Source organism: Rosa chinensis, chromosome 6 (assembly GCF_002994745.2).
Source record: "Rosa chinensis cultivar Old Blush chromosome 6, RchiOBHm-V2, whole genome shotgun sequence".
NCBI classification, from domain to species: Eukaryota; Viridiplantae; Streptophyta; class Magnoliopsida; order Rosales; family Rosaceae; genus Rosa; species Rosa chinensis.
The window spans coordinates 62,839,692-62,864,453 of NC_037093.1; the positions used below are offsets into that span (position 1 = coordinate 62,839,692).

General features: G+C 37.9%; 4 protein-coding genes and 3 non-coding genes across 9 annotated transcripts; 4 read left to right on the forward strand and 3 right to left on the reverse strand.

Annotated features, from left to right (window-relative positions):
* Positions 1–764: 764 nt before the first annotated feature.
* Positions 765–4,246, reverse strand: LOC112170421 (BRISC and BRCA1-A complex member 2). The gene is made up of 13 exons (XM_024307709.2): positions 4,086–4,246; positions 3,726–3,816; positions 3,460–3,643; positions 3,282–3,372; positions 2,890–2,925; positions 2,666–2,764; positions 2,426–2,556; positions 2,268–2,316; positions 2,067–2,156; positions 1,938–1,991; positions 1,564–1,629; positions 1,144–1,241; positions 765–1,064 (listed from the first exon to the last, which is right to left on the reverse strand). The coding sequence occupies exons 1-13, from the start codon at positions 4,161–4,163 to the stop codon at positions 1,007–1,009; spliced, it is 1,125 nt and encodes a 374-aa protein (XP_024163477.1). The 5' UTR covers positions 4,164–4,246; the 3' UTR covers positions 765–1,006.
* Positions 4,247–4,516: 270 nt separating this feature from the next.
* LOC112174906 lies at positions 4,517–4,610 on the forward strand. The gene has a single exon (XR_002926218.1). It is a non-coding gene; the product is annotated as a small nucleolar RNA Z161/Z228 (small nucleolar RNA).
* Positions 4,611–4,673: 63 nt separating this feature from the next.
* Positions 4,674–4,743, forward strand: LOC112174893. Its single transcript, XR_002926205.1, has one exon. It is a non-coding gene; the product is annotated as a small nucleolar RNA Z105 (small nucleolar RNA).
* An 81-nt stretch (positions 4,744–4,824) lies between these two features.
* Positions 4,825–4,918, forward strand: LOC112174907. Its single transcript, XR_002926219.1, has one exon. It is a non-coding gene; the product is annotated as a small nucleolar RNA Z162 (small nucleolar RNA).
* A 403-nt stretch (positions 4,919–5,321) lies between these two features.
* Positions 5,322–12,307, reverse strand: LOC112170419 (putative E3 ubiquitin-protein ligase LIN-1). 2 transcript variants are annotated; one of them, XM_024307706.2, is made up of 17 exons: positions 12,222–12,307; positions 11,901–12,131; positions 10,354–11,412; positions 10,192–10,249; positions 9,758–10,084; positions 9,557–9,636; positions 8,172–9,458; positions 7,939–8,083; positions 7,570–7,827; positions 7,175–7,484; positions 6,956–7,080; positions 6,754–6,873; positions 6,551–6,682; positions 6,314–6,436; positions 6,097–6,207; positions 5,619–6,014; positions 5,322–5,545 (listed from the first exon to the last, which is right to left on the reverse strand). In XM_024307706.2, the coding sequence occupies exons 3-17, from the start codon at positions 11,289–11,291 to the stop codon at positions 5,528–5,530; spliced, it is 4,428 nt and encodes a 1,475-aa protein (XP_024163474.1). In that variant the 5' UTR covers positions 11,292–11,412; positions 11,901–12,131; positions 12,222–12,307; the 3' UTR covers positions 5,322–5,527. The 2 variants fall into 2 exon arrangements, with proteins under 2 accessions (XP_024163474.1, XP_040365493.1); XM_040509559.1 differs by lacking the exons at positions 11,901–12,131; positions 12,222–12,307 and having other exon boundaries at positions 10,354–11,474.
* A 5,234-nt stretch (positions 12,308–17,541) lies between these two features.
* On the forward strand, positions 17,542–22,349 carry LOC112170227 (protein PSK SIMULATOR 2). Of its 2 annotated transcripts, none has more exons than XM_024307435.2 (13): positions 17,542–17,726; positions 17,826–18,091; positions 18,268–18,590; positions 18,683–18,775; positions 18,862–18,952; positions 19,157–19,250; positions 19,804–19,901; positions 20,131–20,200; positions 20,690–20,793; positions 20,901–21,017; positions 21,181–21,257; positions 21,369–21,413; positions 21,546–22,349. In XM_024307435.2, the coding sequence occupies exons 2-13, from the start codon at positions 17,870–17,872 to the stop codon at positions 22,033–22,035; spliced, it is 1,824 nt and encodes a 607-aa protein (XP_024163203.1). In that variant the 5' UTR covers positions 17,542–17,726; positions 17,826–17,869; the 3' UTR covers positions 22,036–22,349. The 2 variants fall into 2 exon arrangements, with proteins under 2 accessions (XP_024163203.1, XP_024163204.1); XM_024307436.2 differs by having other exon boundaries at positions 17,845–18,091.
* Positions 22,350–22,583: 234 nt separating this feature from the next.
* LOC112170228 lies at positions 22,584–24,334 on the reverse strand. The gene is made up of 3 exons (XM_024307437.2): positions 24,194–24,334; positions 23,127–23,227; positions 22,584–23,046 (listed from the first exon to the last, which is right to left on the reverse strand). Exons 2-3 carry the CDS (start codon positions 23,218–23,220, stop codon positions 22,901–22,903), a joined length of 240 nt encoding a protein of 79 aa, XP_024163205.1. The 5' UTR covers positions 23,221–23,227; positions 24,194–24,334; the 3' UTR covers positions 22,584–22,900.
* Positions 24,335–24,762: the final 428 nt, after the last annotated feature.

Consider the following 24,762-nt stretch of genomic DNA (forward strand, 5'->3'; position numbering starts at 1 on the left):
TTAATGACAAGAAATGACAAGTGATCAATTAAGCAATGTTACAAATTTGAATATACGTTTTAGGTTCAATAGTGTTGCAATTCTTTTGATTTGAGTTATAACACAAGACTAGATGATTAAAATATATTTGCTTACTTATTGCGTAATTTATTTTGATTTAATCACGAATTTTACTCTATGTTATCAATAAGAAAGATGTGATTTTGTGTCTTTTAATAACAGCGAACGTGAAACCAGCTACATCTAAGTACATGTGAGGATTTATGTACCAAACCAAAAAAAAAACAGTACATGTGAGGATTTTTTTTGTTTGTTTGTTTCAACCATATAAATTGATCATAGCAAAGGTAAAGTTATCGGGGGTGACGGAGACCACAATAATTGGGTATAAAGAATCATTGTATACTTACGCAGATACATACTGTAGAGTTCGTAACATGGAAACATGTGTACTCGCAATCTGACAAGATCTGATGTAAATGATGCTTATATTTTAGCTAATGATAAAACCTTGTCACTTAGCAGACTGCACTCTTTAGTCATAGATAATAATTGTGATTAAAAAATTCATAATAATGAGACATTGGATCAAAGTCCAAATTCAGATCCCAATTTTTTTAATTTCAGTCTGTTGGCCGAATATGACTGTGTTTCTTGGCCCATCCGGACCTGTTGCCACTTGCCACTGATACCCAATTACCAGGAAAAAAGATGACAACCAGCAGATAACCCATACATCAAGATTCAAAGGAAGACTAGGCATATATTTGTTTAATTGTTGTAATAGATATTTCAAAATCTAGAAGTTTTTACCAGATCTCAAGTTCAAGAACATAAATTGTACTTGTAATCAGTTTCATTTCCCAGTTCTTAAAGTGATGATCTATTTGATCCACGCTAATATCAAACAATCAAAAAGAGTTCAAAAGGGACCAACTTTACACAGCTTGAATGGTATGGTACCGATGAGGATACAAAACATTGACAATAAACTAAGCCACACCCTCTAATACTGCTCGTTGCAGTACTTCTTGAAGATCAAGGCTTCATCGGCCAAAAAGTCCCTGAAAAACTAACCTCTATAAGCACTACATGACAAGAAAGTGAAAAAAGAGCCAAGGATATACAAATTAAACAACTCACCATATTCGTTCAGCCATTAGCGATGCTTCCCATCTTGGGCTAAATGGATAATCAGTCAGCGGCAGTGATTTGATAGGCACACCTTGGGGGTTGAAATGCTACATCAGTACAAGAATAGAACTCATCAATTAAGAGATCTAGAAAGCTGATTGTTGCAGTACTTTCTTATCAGTCCTAGAATTAAAATACTTCAATAAGTCATTAAGTATTGGTAACTCAAAGCTGGTAAAAATATTCATACACGGGCACTTGATGCATGAGATAAAAGATACCAAGAATATTAATTTTACAATATGTATATGTACAGTAGCAGATAGACCTTTAACCTTCGGTCTGAAGCAGACAACACTGACTACCTATATATCTAAGGTTTGACAATGATACTCAATAATCTACAGGTTGGGAGGAGAATATCCTTGCCTGGGAACTTTGAAGCACTATAGCTGGCGGTTGCTTTGGAAACTGAGTTGTAATTGTTAAATGAACCTATACAAACGAAACTCTCATAAGCTTGGCCAATAAATGTGGAAGATCAACTAACAAGTGCAAGGATGCTGCAAATACAACAAGTTTCATATAACAATAAGTAAGGCCAACTAATACAGTATAACAATATCTATTTTTATATTTAGAGTAGAGTGTATAAAACTGGCATGACTTACAAGCTTTGCTAGATGTAGGCAAAATGGTAAGAAATGTGATAGTGCAGTATCAATTCATTGATCAATGACTTAGCATAGGCTTTGGTTTTAAGTAATATACATACAAATAGGATACAGTATGATTACGCATACCAGGAATGTGAAAACTCCAGAAGCAGCTAGAAACGTTGTCTTTCTGCAAAAGATCTGCGATTTCAAGATGAACAGTTACCCTTAGTGTTTCAAACACTTTGCAAAGAAGTACGTGCCTAGGATGCATACCGGATCAGCTTCCACTGGTCTTCCAAACTGAACGGCTAATGCCTCAATAAAGCGCCTTCTAACATCAATTAAGGAAACTGCCTCCAAAACCTTGATAACAAGACAAAGTTGACTAACAATTATGAATTTATGATACATTTCAAAATTACAACTGTATAGTATAGACTGAATAGATTCGCCCGTGAATGAAGTGCAGCTGACCTGTTTTTCAAGAGTCTCTTCAAGAGGTGGGAGATATTCAGCCATGCACCTATTGGAAAAAGAAATATGAAAAAGAAGATCATCAAATGAACCAACACTTATCACATTTAAAGGACTAAAAAAATCAAACAATTTAACAGGGCAGAACACAGACATACATCCCCGTCAACCATGTAGGAAGTTTGACATCATCTATAGAAAATAGTGTCTTCAAGTCTGGAGTAGCTACTAGTTTCAAACGAGGAGCTGATGGGGTGGAAACATATTTTTTCTCAACAGGATATATAACCTGCGCCACCACATTATTGATATGATGTGCTGGAAGAAAAACAAAAAAATTTCTTCCCCCAATAGAGTTGGAACAAAAGGGAAGGGGGAGCGAGAATAAAATTATCAACCTGCAAGTATATCTTCTGTGGATATATCCAGGGGCACCCGGGCACCATTTTGTTTATGTTCGTATCTACTAGGGGCACTGCAAATTTGACCTCCTCTGGCTACACTAAATTCAGAGGCATAGGAACCACATATACAATCAGAAGCTACACAGACCTATAGTCACCACCGATCTTCTCACAGAAAAAGGAAAACATAAACATATTCTTTTTTCAATTGCAAATACCTTATCATATCCAGAACTCAAGTGCATCTCAATTCCCTGAAGAAAAGTTGAAGGAATTAAAACAATCATCTGCTAAAGTAGCCGGTCAAAATGTTCCAAAGAAATGAATCAATTGATAAGTTGCTCCTGATTGAACTCATGTTGCATTCCAAGTCAAAATAATACAAAGACCAACTTCAATGGATGAGCAATAACTCGGTCATTGTAATCTATACACCAGGATTTACAACCTGTGTCTTTCCCTTACAAAAAGCAAAGAATGAAAGTATCTTCAACTGGTCTCAACTAAATACTCACAAAAGAAGACTTCTTAGTGCATCCCCTCGCACTCGGTATATAAATTTAAAGTTCTCACAGTCTGCAAGACAAACAATATTGAATTGAAACATTACCTCCCGAAAAGCAATTGTGCTAATTTCAAATTTCACGCGATCATCTTGAACCTCTCCAACACGCTTCATCTGGTAGGCCATGTATTGATCTCTTAAAATTGGAACATGTAACTAATTAGCAACAGCAACTCCAAAAATGACCGAAAACTTCAAAACCTATACGAGAAACACCCCTAACCTGAGTTCTTGAACGAGAAGCATGAGCTGCGTAGGGTCTCTGCTATCCCAACCACCCAAACGGTTCATGGGAGACTTCGGATCTTCACCATGCAATACAAGAAACTGCTGAAAACTTTCATCTTCAGGTCCGAATATAATATCCGGTGCAGACATCGGATACTCCGCATCAAATATAACATCCCCTGCCACACATCAAACGCTCAGCAAGTAAATGTATAAACCAAAGACTCCATAAAATCACAAATGCAAAGAAAATTCACTCACATTTGATAAAGTCTAGACAGTAGGAAATGGCCAAGGTAAACCGATCAAGAACTCCGCTGTAGTCTTTGCTACCAGACCACTTAGCCTCAATCTGCAATGCAAAATTCATCACAAAATCATCCAAACAAGAAATTTCCTCCTTCAATTTCTCAAAACCCTAGAATACTCAGCCTAGTAAACTCAGCTTAGAGTACACGAATCAATAGCCCTTAGCTTAATCGCAAGCAACACGTGAAATACACATAAACGCATGCATCGGATGAGATTTAACTTTGGTATTTCGAAGTTTCTGGCAATTCGAATTTTGGTTTAGTAGAAATGAAGCAAGAGAGTTTAGGGTTGAAGAAGCTTATGCATTACCTTAGCGAGCAGAGGGAAGTGAAGAGCGAGGTGATTGAGCTGAGCTGCAATCAGAGGAGGAGAGCTCTCTGTAGACATGGCGTGCTTCGTTGCAGACCGAGAGAGCTTTGGTATCTCTCTCTCTCTCTCTCTGGAAGTGAAATCAGAATTTCGGGTAGGGGAGAACCGAAACGACGCCGTCGCGCTAAGCTCAAGTAAATCCAGCCCAGTTGAGAGTAGTAGTAGATCCAGGCCCAATAGAAAGGGTAAAATGGGCAAATGAGAAAGTGTGAAAACCCTAATAAAAACGACTCCCGTTGAGGTTTCTCTTCTCTTTATAATGGTATCGGCGGAGCCTTGGCTTCTTCATCCAGAGCCACCAGTAGTCTTCTTCTTCTCCGTTCTTCTCTCTCTCTCTCTCACTCTCTTGGTTTTCGTTGTGAAAATTGTGTGAATCAGATGATGAATTTGGATTAATCATCTCACGACGGTCGTCTGAGACACTTTTGTGTGTCGACGCTGAAACGATCCAAGCTTCTGATGGTTTCGGATTTTGCCTTTGTTTTTGAGCTTTCGATTCCTCTTTCTTGTTCATCGATTTAGTGTGCGGCAGCATAATGAGGATTGTATTTGTCCGACTAATTCATGAACGGATTACATAACCTCCTACTCATTCTGAATGCTTGTTCGCCGTAGCTTTTCCTTCTTCTTTTTCTTTTTATTTTTTTTGGTTTTTTTTTTTGTTCTACCACTGAAAGAAAGAGGCACAATGAGGATCCAATTTGTAGTGGTATTCATGAGATTTAAAGATCGGTGATATCAAAATCATTAGTCCTTTTCATTCTGAGTGCCTCTGTTTTTTTATCTTTTATAATAATAGGTTTTGGTGCTGATTTCTTCGACTTTGCATTTCAATTCGACTTATAATAATAGCTTTTATAACAGCTGTAGTATTCAATTCGACTTATTTTCCGACAGGGTTGACGAACAGCATGGTCGGGCTTGATTTGTAGATGCTTGCATTGCCTATTGTAGACAGATACATCTGTTTTATGGTCAATTTTCGAAATAGATCATTTACCTTTAATCCTATTAAAGCCCTACATTCTTTTACTTTAATATGACCTTACCAATTGTTGAAATAGAAAATAGAAAATAAGATTTTGGGTTTATGGTTTATGGAGACAATAACGCGCAAACTACTAAATTTTGTGGCACCATGAACTTCAGTTATGTATAAGCAAAGGGAAAGGGAAGGATCTAAATGAATTGACTAACTCTAAAAATTACACTGATTCATCGTGAGCTTTACATGTTGCTGGAAACTTAAGCATGGAACCATAATGATAAAATGTATTTTGTATATGATGACCCAAAATGCGGTCGACTTTGCATCAACATAAGCACAGAGTACATTTACAGAGACAACTAGTTTTGATCGCAGTATTTGAAGGAGGACTCATCTAATCTAGTGCCCAAACCTGCAAAACAAGCACTGCATTAGACTAACAGGAATGAAAATCATGATATGAGTACTGATATCGTGATGTTCACCTGGATTCTGCCATCAGAGGAACCTGCAAACAGCAATCCTCCGTCCATATCTGCCGCCAAGGATGTGATCTTGGCATGACCACCGCCAACTGTTTTGATGGAAGCAATTCTTGTGAACCTCTCTTTCAACCAAACCTCAATTATCCCACACTTTGTTGCCGTAAAGATCAAGTCATTGTTGGTGGCAATGCGTTGGATGTCAAATCCAGTTGAGAATGATCCTAATACCGCCTTGTTTGGAAGTGAAAATATCTTCCCAGCTGTTGCATCAACTGATGAACCGCCCGCATAGAGGATGCCATCATGAATCTCAAGGGAATAGAACATCTGTTTTCCCAACAGCTTTCTTGTGCCGGAGTAGAATGTGCTTGATATATGTCTCCCCAAGTTGATCTCCTGCATTGTTATGTTATCTTTTGTGTAAGTTGTAAACACAAGCACAAGTCAGTTCTGTTATCTGATCGTAATTTTGATTTACCTGGATGCTGTAACCAGAGCAACCACAATAGAGGCTGTTCCCTGACATGGCTAGGCTCTTTACATATTTGTTGAAGTTTACATGTTTTTGGACCCCAGACCATTCGTAAACCTTTCATATCACAACACAAAACAGAAGCATAGGTGAGAATGCGAGATAAATAATCGAGTTTTGGCACAATTGTTCATACTATAAAGAGTAATGTGCTTGTAATTACCTTCACTCCAGTGCCTTGAGAAATGAAGCACGCCACTTTAGCATTTGCAACCAACTCATATACTACCTCTTTCACATCGTGAACCTGAAGGCAATGAATTTCTTCTGCTTTGATTGCCCACACCTGCAATGATGAGAAAAGTTTAGCCATTTAGAAGAGCTAGTTCCTTAGGAAACGAACTGATGTGTACAGAAATGATTTTGTGGAGGTCATAGCTAGTCTAGGCAAATGGCTTACCCGAATAGTTTTGTCTAACGAACCACTGTATAATTTATCACCTGAAGGTGAAATATAGAGGCATGTGACAGCTTTTGTGTGCTCGCGGACTTCTTGAATCAGTCTTAATACTTTCTTGCCAGCATCCCATACCTAAAACAAATATATTAGTCTCAGCTGTAAACAAGCAGGTTTTCAAGTTGAACTCTTCCAAGTGTGTGTACCTTCATAGTTCCATCAGAATGGCTGCTTAAAACACGGCCTTTTAGATGAAGTATAGATGTAACCTCCCCATTTGAGCTTGAATCTAGTTCAACCACTTCAGCACAGCTCCACAACTCTGTCTAGATTCCACAACACTAGGAGTTAGTAATGTGTCATTGAAATTACTTTAAGCTAATATTCATGCTCCATCACCCTACTTACTACGTCAACAGATGACAAGTTCATCAGCGCTTTCATTATGTCACTCGCCACCACAGTGCTCCTCTTAAGCTTTCTCAATGTTTTGTAGATGCATTTAGCATACACTCCTAGTGCTTCAAGTGCAGCTGTACAATTTAGCAGTTGGAGTTAACTTCTAATCAGTTGGGTAGACAAGTTGGAATTGCATAATGTTTGCGTGTACTTTCTGCACCAAAATACCTGGTTCACTGACAAAAGATTTCAAAGCCAGGGTTGCTAAAATCTTCTCCTCCAAATTATTCGATGATTGGAGAACATTTATGAATTCTTCAAGCAAGGCCTTGCGAGCACTGATTTTCACACCTGTATCAGGAAGTACAGAAAGCATGTGTGTGAGCCATGTAGCTATGACAAGACATGACTTTGCCATCTCAATGGATTTACTCTTGAGGCATTCTTCCAAAGCTTTAAAAATGGATCCCTTCTCATGGTTGCAAAGTACAAAAGCAACTTTTTTCTGCCAAGAGCTTACTGCTTTCTCTTCTTCTTCCTGTATAAGCATTGAAGATGAGGATTCAATCCGGAGAGAAATACATAACCTCTGAAAATAGCAAAAACTCCAAATAAAAGCACACCATTGTCTCCATCAAATCATTGTCTTGTTTTCGTAGCCACTCTGCCTTCATCAAACCATTGTAAGGTTGATCAAACCCAGCAATCTTGAGTAACCAGGCTTCAGTGTATGAATCCCCGGATGAAGTCACACGTCCAGTAAGAGATAACAAGGCATCTAAAGCCATCATTTGAGAGTTTGAGAAGTCTTTCCTTCGGAGTGCCTCAATTAGTCCCTCTATAGATTCTTCCCTATAAATGCTCATCTTCCGAGGCTCAACCTAGAAACATGCAAAACATAAACTATTGTTAAGTTCCCTGGTTCACTCAGGAAAGCTGTACTCGAGATATAATAACTGTAGGTCTGTAGATGATGCAAAGGAGAGGCAAACCAGGAGATCAAGCTGAAGAAGGAGAGTAGCAATTGCAGGTTGCTGCTCCATTGGAGCCATTTGAAGATATACAAGAAAGGTATGCATTGTACTAAATGCTCCTTCGTCTTTAATCGTCTGCAAGATCTGATTGCATAATGTTCTCCTGACCATAGGCATTTGAGGAAGGACAAAATCAGTAAATGACTCAGTGAAGCATATATGTCTAATCCGATCTAAATAAATATACATACCTGTTCAACTGTACCAGTTCTGAGAGAAACTCTACACATATGCCTCTCACACCATCACTTCCAGCGTGAAATAGTTCGAGAACAGGAGACAGCTCAATTCTATTTGCTATCAAGTTCCTGCAAGTTTTTTCAGCTTGCATGCAGCATAATAGAATAGAAACAATGGACCTTCTTCCGTCTGGCCTATCTAAACACTTAACTAGAGCAGGTATACCACTCGCAGAAAAAACACTCAAAGCATTAATGGATCTGCTATTTTCATCTCCTCCCATCAAGACTTGCTCAAGAATAGCTAATGCAGCATCTTTGGGGTCCATTAGTAATTGAAGATCATTTGATTCCTCATTTTTGCTCTGAATTAGCTGCACAAGGGAGGGTATAAGATCATGAGCTGAAAGCTGAGCAAACACCGGCCTCAGCTGGTAAATGAGAACAGCAGGCTCAGCTAGTCCATTCTTTAAAAGAGCAGCCAGGCAATCAAGGTCGGAGTCTACACTGGTAAGTGTTTCTCCAACACTTTCATCGGCAAATATTAGCTCGGAGAGGATGTAAATAGATGTTCTCAGGACTTCCCTATTCAGAGAAGCTGAAAGTATTTCGATGAATCCATTCACAGTTGTCAGCTCCGATAAGAATGTATGAATTGCAGGATCACTCTTTGAGTCCTTCCATAATCTGGCTATTTCTAGCACTGCTGTTTCACACTCTTGAAGTTTATCTGAATTACACAGACATGCAACATGAGGCTTTAAGCCATTGATAATAGTCTCAACTGCAGCTTGAGATATCACACTGGTTGGTGATGTAGAAACAGCTGCCTGCATAAACCTTTTGCTCCTTTGGCTGATATAATCATCGGTATTCCTATGACCCATGAAGTCACATGTTCTTTGTGGAGTTGTGGTACCAGAATGGACTTCTTTCACGGAGGAGCGGTGGAATGAGTTTCTTGGTGTTTCGTAGTATGCACATTCTTGAGCGAGTTCAGGATGCTGTTCTTTCCAAGAGGTTATCAGTCTTTTCAAAACATAGTTTGTTTTAGGCAGCTGAGTAGTTGTAGAGATGGGTTGCCGCGTAATGGGACAGGTTGTGTTTCCTCGTTTCAGCCATTCTTGGATTGCTTTTCTTTCGTATGTCTGACCTGTTTCAAGAGTAACTGGATCAATAAATATCTGGCCAGTGATAGGACAAACAAAATCCTTAGGTGGTCTTGACTTAGTAGTCATCCTCTCAGAAGATGGAAGTGAAACACAGCTCTGGCCTCCTTCATCATTTTCATTAGGTGGACTGCACATTTACAAAAATATAAATACAATAATGAGAATCAGTAATGGTCTTAATGGATATACATGCTGGTTACAGTTGCATATAAGTGAGGCTTTTACCTATTTTTCGACATTTTCACAAGCTCATTATTCATGCTTGATGTTCGGCTATAGACTTTCCTGCAACTTTTGGTAGTCTCCTAATCACATAGAAATTTTCAGTAAAGAAAAAGAATCCAGCATTTCCATATAGTAAATGAAACCAATAGTGAATGATAAGTAAACATGTTAGATTTAGTATATGTAGAGTTTGAGCCATACTATCACTTCAACATCAGAGTCTGCAGAGCTGATGCTGTAATCATTGCTCATGCCCGGAGATGCAGGCAAAGAGGTGGCAACAGCTGAATCTGTGATTTTGACAGACAGTAAACGCAATGCAGAAGCAGCTGTGTCTGGTTTTGGAGATGAAACTTTTGGTGAAGTTTTAGGAGAAATTAGTGGAGAAAAGATTGTTGGGCTATGTACTCGACTCCTGAGTACAGATGACTGTACTTTTCCTCCAGTTTCCTTCTCGTGATCAGAAGCCATATTAGCATCATTTGGCTCATAATCAGATTCATCTTCGTTCTCCTCGGGGATACATTCCTGGCATAATGCACACATTATAGCTTTGGTTATACAAAATTCTAAAAAAGCATAGAATTCAGAAATCATGAAATTTCCTTGACTTGTAAACAAATTTTTAGCCTTACGTGAGGATCCCATCTGACAGGCTCCAAATTTTGTGAAGATGCAGAACTTAGATTCATTCTGTTTGAAAACAAATGTCCAAAAGGTAAACAATTATTAGCGCTCTACATAACCCCAATAATTGGACTAAACTTGCAAAAGGGTGAAAAACTGGATTAATTAACCTGTTTACGTCTCTTGTGCCATCTTCAGACTTGAGGATGGGAGAAAAGCCAGCACTCTTGGGCAAGATAGGACCAAACTTAACAAAATCAGGAATCGAGCGGCTGACCTCATGCAATGGAGTCATTGGTGGCTCAGCAATTGGCAACATTGGAATCACTTTCTTACTGGAGGTTGAATCAGATGTCATGCAATCCTTGAAGTACTTGGCATAAAGCCTTGTGTTCTCATCCAGTGACTCACCATAAAGCTGCTCCAGCTTTTGCAATTTCTCTATCTGATCCGGCCTCATTGAAAAGATTAAAGACTCATTGAAAAATTGATCAAGATCAGCTGTGAAAGACAGATCATGAGAATCAGGAATTACTTCCATCACAAGGCGGTGCCTCTGCTCCGAATACCACCCTATAATTGAGCTCATGTGTGGAAGAAACAAAAGTTTCCAGATTGCAGGAGCAAAATCTATCCGTGAGAAAAAAGGATCAACTGTAAACATCTCAATGACATGGAGAACTGAGTTTTGGATGTTATTCCTCAATTTCCACAGGTATGCTAAGTTGAGGTGTGCCCAAGCTGAGAGGTAAAAATTGGGGACTCCAGCAGTCTTCTGATCAGAATTCAGCATGGCACAAACTTGCAACATTTTTTCAGCATGGTCTAATCTTGCAAGCTTAGTTTCCATATTTGAAGTGTCGATTGCTTCTTCAAGAGCCTCAATACCCCAATCCAGATTTGCTAGCACTGCTTGATCAGAGTAACGAACCTCGGTTTCTTTACCACAGGATCCATCTTCAGCTGCCAATCTTTCAGCACACTGTTCCCTGTGTTGGCTTCTCTGTTCTTTATTGATCAGCTGATCCCGAATAAAACCATCTACTGTGGTAATCAATACCCTAACAATGTCCTTTTGGTCCATTGAAAATCTATAGTTCTTAGCCATCTTTAAATATACGAAGATCGAAGCAAACTAATTACTTCCCAGTGAAGTGAACATGCAGGTCAACACCACCTCATTGCAAACTTCCAATTCATAAGGGCTTCTCCCTTCTCTGCTCAGAAAACTAAGCAACATTCAACAAAATATCAAATATTATTCAAATACTAGTTTAGTCTAGATGAACTATGAAGTTCAGTCTTCTGCAACTCGGTTTCTCAGAAACTCATGCAGTCAGTCATGCATAAAGTTTAAAAGTCTTTGTAAACATACAAGACCGTCAAACCAAATTAGTTAATACCATCAATCTACCAGTTTACACGTCATTATCTTCTCGTAAAGTACTTGATCATCATCATACATATCAAACTTCTGCAGATCATATATGAAACCATATATAACAGCAACTCCAGACTCCTCTGCATGAGTTCATATGCAAAAATGGATGCATCTTGATCCTAGTCTTCATAATTTTTTGCAACACTAAGAGCTAGTAAATTCTGATTATCTTCCAACTTTAAGAACAGAAAATTAATTAATTATGGATCAAACTGAAGTGCGAAACCAATAAAAGAAGGAAAAGAAAAGGCTTAAGAGTGAGGAAAATGGTATTACCTTATTGAAGAAGTAGCCTCTGAAATGGAGTTGGTGGATATATTATTGGATGAATTTTTTTTTTTTTCTTTTTCAATGCAAGCTCAGTCGAATGGAGATGATGATTTCTTGAAGCAAAGGAAAGAGAAGACAGGCCGGCTGGTGGGGGGACTGGTAGGCTGGTAGCAGCTGTGAGGCCGGCTTAGGCTTTCTGCTGTTGCCTTTGAGGTGATGATCAAAGCAGACCGTGGACTGAGCATATAATAAATAGTTATATATATCACTGTTGATGTCATGATTAAAAAAAATTCAAAATTTAATTTAGATTTTGAGTGCATTTACCTTTTTGGCTCAATCATTGGACGTATCTTTGCTCTCTTTTGTTTGTCTAAGCAACGCCAGACAGAGACCAAATCAAACTCTCTAATTCCATTGGGCCCGGTCGCATTTTGGGCTCACCGTTGGGTCCAAACCACTATTGCCAACCGGAGCGACAACGTTTGTACCTCTTCTCCTTGTTTTGCCGCTTGCGGGTACCAGTCTCAACGGTCAAGATCTGAGTTTCTTGTTATAATAATATAGCAGGTGTTTCTTGTTCGCACGAATATTATTATGCTACATTTTTCTTCTCACGTACTACAAGAAAGCAAGATTAAGCGGATTAACTAGATTGCTCGGAGCACAAACGCATGAAATATTAAGAGTTAAGACTACCTGATGAAAAAATAAAGAAGTTTTAGAAACTTGATACAGTATCAAAACCCTAATTCTTTCTCTCCTCAAGAAAACTCTAAGGGCCGGACTTTTCTATTCTGAGAAATCGTCCTCATCCGGCGACGCACGGATGCCCGGGCTGGCCTCTGGCCTCACTGCCGTCATGGGGTCTGCTGTCGGACGGGTATTGCTGGCTACTGCTTATGAGGTCCGTCAGATGGGGTGTTGCTCGAGGATTGTCAGACTGGCGATTGATCCCTGATGATGGTTTCTTAGTCGATAGCGCCACGGGTCTGAATCGATGGCAGTGTGAGGTGCGAGGACCTGGATCAGGGTTGGTTTTTTCCATGGTGGTGTGGGTTGTGGCAATTTGGGTCTCGGGCGGTGAGAGATGGTGGCTACATGGATTGAGGCAGCGCGAGTAGTGCGGCTTGCGGCGAACGGAGCCCATCCTGATTGTTACATGCGACGGGGATGGAAATGGAGCACATGGACTATACCAGACCAAGCTGATGGGCCTTGTAATTTGGGCCTTGAGTTTTAGACTGGGGTTTTTGGCCCTAGTCCATTAATTATGTTTTAGTATAGTCTTTTACAATAATTTTCTTTTAGGAAGTTAATGCATGTTATGTGCACTCTATGTATTTCTAGCGCCTCTAGAATAGCACCAAAGGAGGATCCCAGTTATATCTAAGTACATGAATGTCTAATGAGTGAGTCTATTTCTACGTACCACTGCGGGTACTACCACTATCTTTTTGTCTGTCTGTAGATGGCAGCAGAAGTGTATGTAACAGTGTATTCTGACTTTAGATGAATATATTAGCACTCGCCCTATGGGTTTGGGTTTGATTCAAAAAAAAATTGAAGAAATAAAGAAAAGTCGTGAGTCAATCTTTTCCAAATAACAAAAACGAATTGGTACTAATTTATGGAGATACAGTATTCAATGGATGTATGTGGAGAAGAATTGTATGATCTATTTTTAGAGTATGAGATTAAACACTGATAGTACGTGAAAAATTAGTGCTTGGGATAACATGACATTCATCCTCAACCCAAATACGAAAATCAAAAAACAATAACATAGTTTGCGTCTTAAAAGTGCATTGTCTAATAATTGTGGTGCTGAAATTTTTAGGAATGATTTTAGTCACGAAATAGATTGAAATAGAGGTAGCCCAACTTGTTTAAAGAAAACTCTTCAAAGTGAAATCCTCTCAAGGTAAGATAGAATCTTCTCAAGACAGATCTAAGTGCGGTAAATCTCCTTGACGTCAATCCAAGTAAGTAACGTAGAATATCCTCGAGGCAGATCAGAATGAGGTAAATCCAGTCAAGGTCAATCAAAAGGAAGGTGGAATCTTTTCAAGGTGGATCTAAGGGAGGTAAAATCATGCTTTAATCAAGATACGGTCCAATTTATTTGGGGAGCACTGAGAAGTTCAGATCCCCTCGAGAAGAAATCCTCTCGAAATGGATTTAGATAAGGCGAAACCAATCATTGAAATTAGTCAGCTTAACCGAATTCGTAGTAATCGGGAAGCACTCCCCCACGTTGTCATGAGAGTGGAACGGTATAGACCCACTAACGCATGACTAGCGGACCAAGTGCACTACTATACGTTCTAGTCAAGATACTCGCTCGAACTCACTTATAAATACTTGGTGAAGTGAAACATTTGGGGGAAGCAATCAATTCCATCTACGCCGACCATAGCTCAAACTATTACTGACTTAAACATCACGGTATCTTTTGTAGGCATGCTCTCTCTTTTCCAAACTCAACTTGTCAAAACACCAATCTAAATTCAGAGGACGTGAAGAAAGGCATAAAGACATCGACCACAAAACTTTCACACTCACTTCAGTCAAAAGAAACAAGGGATGAGATCTTTTGCTAATGTCTGTGCAAAAGCCTAACTAAAATAGTCCACTTTTGGCCCAAACTTAAATAAATCCAAGCTCCTACTATATCTTTGATCCAGGTTTAAGTGCAACAAATTTCTCAATGTATTTCCTCTTCATCTATCGGTTCCTCTTCCCCCTCATAACTTATTACTTCTGTAATTAAAGGACATTTAAATTAAATGGTGAATAATATGTAATGAGATGATTGAGATAATTTTATTTGTCTCTTTATTCTTTTTTATTATAATTATATCTGATGATTATCGGACATCATTGAATATGTAATTTTTTTGTTTGAAAGGAGTTGAATATGTAATTAAATAAGAGAAAATGACTCGATTGTTTTACCTTATTATAAGTTCGAGGTTATGGATTAAAACCAAAAATAGATATATACCTGTAACGGTCCAAATCCATTAGATTACTAATCATAAATTTGGAAAAATAGAAATCTTTTGGAATCCAAATCCCTAAATTATTCCGTACCTCCAAACGTTTGGTCTAATCAAGAAAAAAGTCAACCAATGCCAATTGGGCGGCGCCGCGTGTTCAATACCAAGACCTCAAGCAAGCTCACGGCTTTTTGTACTATTTGCTTCTCTGACTGTTTCAATTCAACTACTATTCTCACAGTCGCAGTCCCACTTTTCAATCTGACAATTATGCCCTTCTAGCAATAGATAACCGAAAAGCACGTGATGACATGGAATTTCCAGTAAAGGATAAAGCTTATTTTCTCAAGTCTCAAACATTGTTCGGACCAAAAAATAATAATAATAACATTGTTTTTTTTTTTTTTTGAGGGTGAAGACGTCAATAGAACCACACACGCACCCTCATGTAGTGTATCCCAGTTTATCCCAGTTTTTTTTTTCTTCTTATATAAAAAAATATGATCAAATGATTTCAATCCTACCCTCCAGCTTATCCCAGTTTTTCCAGACTAATCACTACACCGCGGACGCACGAACCCTCGTGTTAACAAACAAAGATCCCTCAAATCTGCTGGCCATGGGATGGAGCTGGGGGTTCCAAACTATCCGCTCGAACAGCACACCACACCACGTGGTTAAGTCTCAAACATTGTTAGCATAAGGTCTTAAATTTGAATTTTCCTTCTTAACTATGAAAATTAAAAACAGTGAAGTTCATCTACTGGGAATGTCAAGAACTAATGGAACATATATCACAAATGTATAATGTCTTTTGTATATTTAAACATGTTATGTAGGGCAGGTGGAAAAAGGAAGTCAAAAATGTGCAAAACTTTTTGTTTTTTTGTTAAAACAGTTTATTCAATAAAATACTTGTCTAAACTAACTTTGTCCTCTTTGTCTAAATTCTCTATTATTTGCATGTATTTTTTTCTTAAATATTATTTGCATGTATTTAGACATTCGGCAATGTAGTTTCATGGTAGAACATTCGTCTATATTCAGCAATATAGTTTCACGGTAAAACATTCGTCTATTAGATAAACCTTTAAATCACTTCTACAAACACATATAAATAGGAGATCGTTAACTCATCAAATTATTTTAAAAAATAAATATTTTTGGTGAATATTAATATTCATATAATTACATTAAATAAATAAATAATTTGACATAAAAATGTTAACTTCACCATATGTACCAAAGAAAATGGTAACTTCACCATCAATTTGTTCAATAATATAATGATCTTCATTTTTCTTTGATTTTTGTATAAACGATCTTAAAAATTGATTAAAAAAAAATTAAAAAAATTCATAAATATAAAACTACAATTCAAAATATTGACGAATGAGAGAAAGTTTGGATGGATTTATCCCCATTCCACTAAAGTGAAAGTAAAAGATGTAGGTTTTTCTTTTTTTGTTTTTTAGTTTTCGTATGCGGAACTGGGGTGGGGGGGGGGGGGGGGAGGGGGGTGTGCTTTTGAGTATGGCCGTAGTCGGCTTAGCATCCCACTTTTGTTCTGTATATGTAGGGCTCTTGAAGTTGGAGTGTGTTACTTTTTTGAAGTTTTTTTTTCAGTTCGTGGCTGGCTTCTTATAACGGTTACTACTGCTTGTACTTGAGTCCGGTTAATAAAAGTGTTTTCGTTTCTCCTAAAAAAAAAGAAAAAAAAGAAGAAAAAAAAAAGATACTAAATCTTTTTAATTTACAAAAGATGGTAGACTCTTGAATCTTGAGCAATGGAGACAAATATGAGTGTTGAAAAATTCTAAATCCCATCTTCAAGATGACAAATGTCCCTCACCAAATGAAAAGTGACAAAGTGTCTGCTGATTAAAACTAAACTCACAAAGTAAGCAACATGTCAATTTATAGCACCCCCAAAAAAAAAAGTCCAAAAGGAATCCATTGTCCAAGTCTTTGGTTCATACTTTAAACACACTTATATAATCCTACTTATTTATAATCACAAATATCCCATCCTCATCCCCATTCAAACTTCAAAGCGTTGACTAATAAAAAGATCTTTCAAAGACAGAAATACAAATCACACTTGATTGGCTCTCAATATAAAGAGTAACATGGTAACGAGTATGTTTATCTGGTAACCAATTAAACAAGAAAATCATGCTCAATTACCTTTGAATATAAATCAAATGGTGAAAATAATTATTTTTAAATTGAGTTGTTTTATTTTCAACCGCTGAATTTACATCCAAGAGTGATTCAAGAGTGATTGAACATGTTTATTTAATCGGTCACTGACTGAATAGAGACCACTAAAGCCTTTAGAAAAGTGTCTACAAGGACAACATTTACAAACACACACCAAAAGTCGTAGGCGGGACTTGACAATTCCTTTTCCCTCCTCCGGGCTATGATTTCACACCAGCACAAATCATCACCATGATTTTTTTACCGGGAAAAAAAAAAAAAAAAAAAAAAAAGTACATGACAAAAATCACTGCTCAATTTTGGATTCCGTACTAAAATGAATTTCGTTTCGGAGTCAAAATTCCCACGAGATTTCCGTTCCTCTTTTCTAAACGCGTCATATCCTTATTTTTCCTTACCAAACCAAATCAGTCATAAAGAAAATTCCTCTCTATCATTTTTGTATTTCAGTCAAACACAACCATATTTTGTACATACTCTCTCTCTCTCTCTCCATCGACTTTGTCCTTATAATCCTGCTAACCTCAATCCTCTGGTACTTTTTTTTTCGGCTAAGAAATTCATTTCATTTGGCTCTGACTGACTTGGAATTCTCCCTGCAAATAAGGTAAATGCTTCTGATGTTGGTCCATAATTCCGGTTTGTTTTTGTTGCTGAGAATCTGAAAGAAATTGTGGTTTTCCGGTCTGAATTCCGTGGAATTTAGCTGAATTGCTGAACGTCAGAGTTGAATTAGTTGGGGGAGAAACGATGGGGGCGGTTTGCTCGGCTGGGTTTAGTGATGAAGGTGCTAAGAATTTGGGGTTTTCCGGGAAGCTCAAGTCGAGTGTGAATAAGATGAAAGATAATTTTTCATTCTCCAATGATATTGACGCCCTGAGAACGCCGCACAAGTACGATTCCGGCGAGCTGCGATCGTCGTTTTCGAGCGAGTTGAAGCCGTCAACTCCTGCTCGGAATGGAGCCGCCAAGGTAATTCAGTCAAAAGTCAAATTTACTACCTGGAATTATGTACCAGATTGTTCTATTGTTATTTGTATCAAAATTGGAATTTATATGATTTTTTTTTTTTTTTTTTTGACTTGTAGATGTATTTGCTTAAAATTCTCGGCGGCATTATTGGTTTAATGTTGTGTTTTCTTTTGTAGATTTCGCAGAGGAACTCATTTATAGGCAGAGCTGGAACTGCAGGCCTGGAGAAGGCAGTAGGAGTTTTGGATACACTAGGCAGTAGCGTGTCGAATTTGCAAAGCAATAGCGGATTTCTTACTGGGGGTTCTAGAGGCAATAGAATATCTATACTATCATTTGAAGTAGCTAACACAATCGCCAAGGGCGCAAACTTGTTGCAATCGCTTTCCGAAAAGAATATCCAGTTCCTCAAGGGAGAGGTTCTGCATTCTCAAGGTGTACAAAACTTGGTGTCCAAAGATATGAGGGAGTTGCTAAGTATTGCTGCTGCTGACAAAAGGTTTTACTCTCATGGGAGAATAGTGTGAGTGTCTTTGTCGCAATTTGTTGCCTTTTAGTAGCTCTAAACTTTTGCTTCTTGGGGATCTGTAGGGAAGAACTTGATCTTTTCTCACGGGAAGTAATTAGGTTCGGCAACCAGTGTAAAGACCCACAATGGCATAACCTGAGTCGATATTTCTCAAGGTGGGTTTGATTTTTAGACTATTTGGTAGAATGTATATACGAATTGATGCTAACTTTAATATATGGTTTATGAAATTGATATTCAGATTAGATTCTGATGATCCAAGTCACAAACAGCTAAGATCAGAAGCCGAAATGACAATGCAGGAATTGACCACTCTTGGTCAGCATACTTCTGTAAGTAGTATATCTACATTTATCAACATTGTGCAGTGAAATGTGATGTACTGGTGAAGTAATTAACTAATGATTGAGGATGTCAAGAATTTGCATCTAGTTGTAGTTTTTTATCTGTCTATGCTTAAGTAACACTAGATATTAGTTCTTTCATACCATATAACTCCAACTTGGAGAAGCTAATTTTTTTTTCAATGTTTGTAGGAATTATACCATGAGTTGAGTGCTTTGGACAGATTTGAACAAGATTACAAGAGAAAGCTCGAGGAAGCTAAGGCCTTGCATCTCCCTCTTAGAGGTTAGACTTGGGAAATTTCTTGTCTATCCTTTTTTTTTTAGAGTGTAGTACAGTTTAGATTCAAAATTTGGTAATTCATAATATCCTAAGCAACTTCTGGATATTCTGATTCTTCTGTCTTTCTTTTATCCCCTTTTTCCCATTTATACAATGTGCTACTGCAGAGACATGCCTTTTTTTAACAGCATTACTTATATGTCATGCTTCACTGATCCTACCCTTTCTTTTGCTGGGCTTATCCACTTATTCTACCTAATTGTTGATATGGTTAGTACTGCCAGAATCAAGCAACCAATGTTTCTTTCTCGCTCTCTCATGTTATATTATGCTTTTGTGGACCTATGTTCCCCATTAGAATTGTTTACACTCAATTTTGTTAGCAATCTTCAACTTCCTCTTTTACATGACAAAGTGCATTATTTGGTTGAGTACTTTAGTTTCTTTTTCTTGAATGCTCTCTGTGCATGTCAGTGCATGATAAATTTCTGCTTGACACCTACAAAACCACATGAAGGCAGCACATATTAACAGGGTGTTATCTTTGTAATTGTAGGAGAAAGTCTGACAATGTTACAAAGTGAATTAAAACAACAAAGAAAGCTTGTGAGGACCTTGAAAAAGAAATCTCTTTGGGCCAAAAATTTAGATGAGGTACTATTGTGAACCATCTCTGAAATTTCTTTAAGAAATAGCGCCGATGGAAAAATCTTTTCAAGGGAAGGCATAGATCTATCAATTGTTTGAAGCAATGCATGCTTATATACATCAAGGAATTGAAATATATTGCTGACAGTACTCAGTATTTGCCTTCGACAGGCCAGAATAAAATTCTGTTTGATTACTTTTACTCATTGTTATCAAATTATATTGCTCTTTGCAGATAGTGGAGAAACTTGTAGATATTGTTGCTTATACACATCAAGCAATCTCGGAAGCATTTGGTGATAATGGTATGAGCAACATCTGACACGGATAGAAATTTGTCACTGGATGTACAGTATTCGTGCTTTGTTCTTCACAAGAGTTTTTTTCATCCTTTTGAAAGGAACTAATTCATCTCTCAATAAATCACATGCTTAGTTGCTCTATGGTTGTAAATGAAAGTTGTGAGTTTTGGTGGTACCATATCTGCAGTTTCATCAAGTGCACCCCAGAAATGTGCTATTTTATACGTTTATAATTAGATTTTGTATAATGGTCAGTGGAAGCTGTGAGTTTCATCTAGTGAACCCCCCAAAATATGCCATTTGGGGTCCTGACACTGTGGAGGCTATATTTTTTAGATTAAAAGAGCTGTAGTGCACACTGTACAAGTTAGGAAGTAAAAGATTGCAGCTTGTAGGACTTCATTGATGGCCCTACGGGTTACACAGTCTAGTCAGTGTCTTTGGTGGCTGCTTGGAGTTTTCAATTCTTGACTGTTGCTCATAACTTGACAGGTGTAACTCTTGTGAAAGGGGAGAAGGGTAAAAATCCTCAAAGACTAGGCGCAGCTGGTCTTGCATTACACTATGCCAATATGATAAACCAGATAGATAACATTGTAAGTGTTTGTTTATATTTAGGGTTTCCTATGATTCTCTGTCTCCTATAGTTTGTGTGAACTTACAAAATGGAATTTCCTTTTGTATGCAATGGTAATTTTAATAGGCGTCTCGACCAACCTCTCTTCCCCCAAATACAAGGGACAACTTATATCATGGATTGCCAGATAGTGTTAAGAAAGCTTTACGATCTCGATTGCAAACTCTTGATGCCAAGGAAGAGGTATTACACTGCATATTACAGAGATCGGTTCATTCCCTGTTAATTTATTTTCATCAACGTATGCTTATTATCTACAGCATCTCAATTATCTCTCCTTTATTTTGATTTTTTGATAAGACTGTCTCTCCTTTATTTGATTATTTTCATATTATGTTTTCTGCAGCTCATGGTTTCTCAGGTCAAAGCTGAAATGGAAAAGACTCTCCACTGGCTTGTTCCTGTTGCCTCAAATACGAATAAGTAATTTGAAGCTGTTATCAAATGCTTTCCTTGGGCTTGTTTTCAGTGTTTTGATGAGTAATTATGTTTATCTTACATTAAGTAATGTCTCTCTTTTTTATCTTGTGACAGAGCTCATCAAGGTTTTGGGTGGGTGGGAGAATGGGCAAACTCTGGGTCAGTCAAGCCGCTCACTTTCTCTGAATTTCATTTAGATGGACAAGATGCATCATTTTATATCAATGTACATGATTATTTATTTATTTTTTTACTGAAAAGATTTCTGATGTTAGCTTTCCCATTTGACAGTACTGAGTTTGGGAAAAATACATCCTCGGAAAGCAACTTGATCCGCCTCCAGACACTCTATCACGCAGATAAGCAAAAGACAGATGCTTACATCCTTGAATTAGTGACGTGGCTTCACCAGCTAATCAACCTTGTAAGACATTGTGATCATGGTTTGAAGCCCTTGCCTATACGGTCTCCAACTCGTAGGGGACTGGACTTGCACTCCAAGATGCAGCGAATGCAATCCATGGATTATAGTACAAACAAGACCCGAAGAATACAGCTTTCAGAAGAAGATCGAAATTTGCTGGATGACGTTATTGGGAGGATGAAAAGGGTTCCTGGAATTAGTAAGAGTCAGGAATTTGCTATGTCCAAGAAGAGAGGAACTAAAGCTTGGGCTTTGAGCAAGAGCACTGGAAGCTCCCCGCCGAGGGAACTAAATGCAAGGGGAAACTTGGATCAGCCAAAGGCTAATCCCTTGGATGTCATTGATGGGTTAGGTTAGGTTCAATATATAGAGAGAGAGTTCTTTCGAACTTAGCTTCCCATTTTTCTCCACAATCCTATGCCCAGTATTCAAGTCACTATTCGTGTATATATTTTTTCAGGTGAGTTATTGGTTTATTGTGTATATACAACCCCTTATACGGTGGTACCTTTATTAACACAAGTATTGGGAATTAGTTTGCTACTGATAAGAGCATTTTAGTAGCTGCGAAGTGTTTAGCAAAGCTGCCAAAAATCCCTTATGAACTTCTTCAGGTTTATCGCAACACCCGGCAAGTTTGTGCTGAAATAATGAGAAATTTATGTTCTTCAGGTTTATCGTAACATCCGGCAAGTTTGTGCTGAAATAATGAGAAATTTTTCATAGTTTAACCGCTGATTACAAACGTTGAATTGTTTCATGAAATCTCCTTGCCAGAGACTGTGAACTTGGTAATTCCTCAATTTTCATTTAAATTTTTCCTTCATCCAAACACACGTTAAGAATAACTACATATACACGTCATTCCCACTAAATAAAGTTGTTGAGACTTGAGACGGTATGAATAAAGAGATGAAACAGCAGCATTCAGAAGCATACTCTCAGTTAACCAATGTAGTTTGGATAAAAACACAACAAGAGCAACACCCAAAAGTATTATCTGGACCTTGCGTTTTGAATGAGGGGCCAATTCTGATTAAATAACCCCCAAACAAAAAGGAAATTTGTCACAAAAAATGCCAGCCACGGTTTGATACACCTTCAACCAAGCCAGAAACAAGAGTAAAATCTTACCCACAGTGAGAAGCTTATTAGAATGATTTTGTTGACCAGGAAAAGAAACTCATTTCATCAACTTATATGCCCAAGGTAAACCCTTTCACTATTCTGACTGGGATTTGACAATGAAATTCTGGCGACTGATGGGGTTCATGACAACGGGAGGTCCTGCAGTGCGAGGCCAGGCCTGGAATTTCTTGTCAGTTTCTTCCCACCATCCCTTGTTTGAAACAGTTCCGGGAGTGGTACCTGTTTATCAAGTCAAGACTGTCAGATCTGAATAGAAATTATACCATGAAAAATCATCAAACTCCTCCATCAAAACTTACCTCCAAATATCTTTCTGTCAGAAATAATGGTGTCACAAACATATGCAACTCCAAAGGTTGCCACAAGAGATCCTATGATGTACTTTCCCGCCATTTTTCAACTGCAATAACCAAGAACATCAAGATATATGCAATAACGAAAAGAAGAAACGCTAAAGCAAAAAGCCAGTTTTTCAAAATATATTGTGATTTTTATAGTTCAATAAAAGAAACAGTGATATAATGGAGAACGTATTTTTATGACAAACTGATGTAAAGTCATATTCAAAGCTACAAAGGTGAGGCTAGAAAGAACAAAACCAAGGTTATATTAGAGGTTCGCAGCAGCACATGAAGAGCAAAAGAACGATTTGCATAACTATTATATTAACAGCTCCACATATAATTTTGAAATCTTCTTATATAAATTCTGGACAGATTACTTGACTCAATTGAGGATCTCCTAATCTGACCAGGCTTCTATTTTCATATGCCCGTCAGTAGAATTCGAATGGTCGCATTACGAGCAAGCCTGTGGTTGGCCTACATGGGATTCACTTACTGTTGAGCTGTCCCTTACTCTACATTTTCTTATCACTCCCAACAGATTAACACCAATAGAAAGTAGAAACAGACATTTCTGTGCAGGCCATTTTAAGAGGAATGGGATTCTAGAAACAGGGTTTTATTAACAACCTATTGCAATCCAGAAGGGTCAGGATCCCACCCATCACACCAAACCCATGTTTACTATTAGACATTTTCAAAGCCATCAAACTCTTACTACACAAGTATTGGTTAATTATCCGGCTGTCGAGAAATTCATAAGTTAAAAAAAAAAATCATATTAATTTCTAGGGTTCCTCAGCAGTCAAACGAGATTTCAAAATTGAATTACAAATTGGGTGAAACAGAGGGACGAAAGAAACAGATCCAAGGATATTGAATTGTAAATGAAGCTGAAACAGCGAAACAAGATCACAAATATAACAAACCCTGTCAAAAAAATCCACACAAATTAAAATAACGAATCCATTAGAAGATTTTGCCACACAAAAGAAAAGATTGAGGATTTGGGGGTAATTTACCTGATTGACGATGTGAGCGCAGAAGGGCGAAAAGACGGAGGAGGAAGGGAAGGTTTCTTTTGGGGATGAATGTGTCCGAGTGAGAAGAGAGGCAAAGTTCACATACCACGTGTTGGTCACGTGAGTGTTCTTCCAGTAATTCTGTAACGAGCAGTGTTTTTTTTTATTTTTTTTTTTGAATTGAAATTGATTAGAATCAATAGCCGGCATTCAGCCAATGGCTAGAGTCTAGCTGCACTTACAAAAAGATAGCCGGCAAGAAAATCCGGAAACCCTAATCTAAGCTAAGCAAACTCATTACAAGTCAAAGATAAGCTCGCTATAATGAGCGAACTTAATTATAAACAAAGAAACTCCATGTCTTCTAGGGCAAAATCATATTATAGCCTCCCATTATCCAATCACGCAATTGTGGTACTAATAGAAACTCACTTCCTAGCCAACAAATAGGAGCAAACTCCTTATCCATAAGCCGCTTGAAATCCAATCTTATTCCAGATAATTACCAACTCCAACAGAAGTTATGATCCGAAACGATTGGTCCTGGACCATACTTGCCCAAGAATATC

Coding starts and splice junctions, on each gene's coding strand:
- LOC112170421 (XM_024307709.2), bottom strand. CDS start 4,163: ATGTCTACAGAGAGCTCTCCTCCTCTGATTGCAGCTCAGCTCAATCAC. Junction 3,644..3,725: donor CTGTCTAGACTTTATCAAAT/GTGAGTGAATTT, acceptor GATGTGTGGCAG/GGGATGTTATATTTGATGCG. Junction 1,242..1,563: donor TAGTGCTTCAAAGTTCCCAG/GCAAGGATATTC, acceptor GTACTGATGTAG/CATTTCAACCCCCAAGGTGT.
- LOC112170419 (XM_024307706.2), bottom strand. CDS start 11,291: ATGGCTAAGAACTATAGATTTTCAATGGACCAAAAGGACATTGTTAGG. Junction 10,250..10,353: donor GGCACAAGAGACGTAAACAG/GTTAATTAATCC, acceptor GTTTTCAAACAG/AATGAATCTAAGTTCTGCAT. Junction 6,208..6,313: donor CTCAAGGCACTGGAGTGAAG/GTAATTACAAGC, acceptor GTGATATGAAAG/GTTTACGAATGGTCTGGGGT.
- LOC112170227 (XM_024307435.2), top strand. CDS start 17,870: ATGGGGGCGGTTTGCTCGGCTGGGTTTAGTGATGAAGGTGCTAAGAAT. Junction 20,794..20,900: donor TAAACCAGATAGATAACATT/GTAAGTGTTTGT, acceptor TAATTTTAATAG/GCGTCTCGACCAACCTCTCT. Junction 21,018..21,180: donor CTCTTGATGCCAAGGAAGAG/GTATTACACTGC, acceptor TGTTTTCTGCAG/CTCATGGTTTCTCAGGTCAA.
- LOC112170228 (XM_024307437.2), bottom strand. CDS start 23,220: ATGGCGGGAAAGTACATCATAGGATCTCTTGTGGCAACCTTTGGAGTT. Junction 23,047..23,126: donor TGACAGAAAGATATTTGGAG/GTAAGTTTTGAT, acceptor CTTGATAAACAG/GTACCACTCCCGGAACTGTT.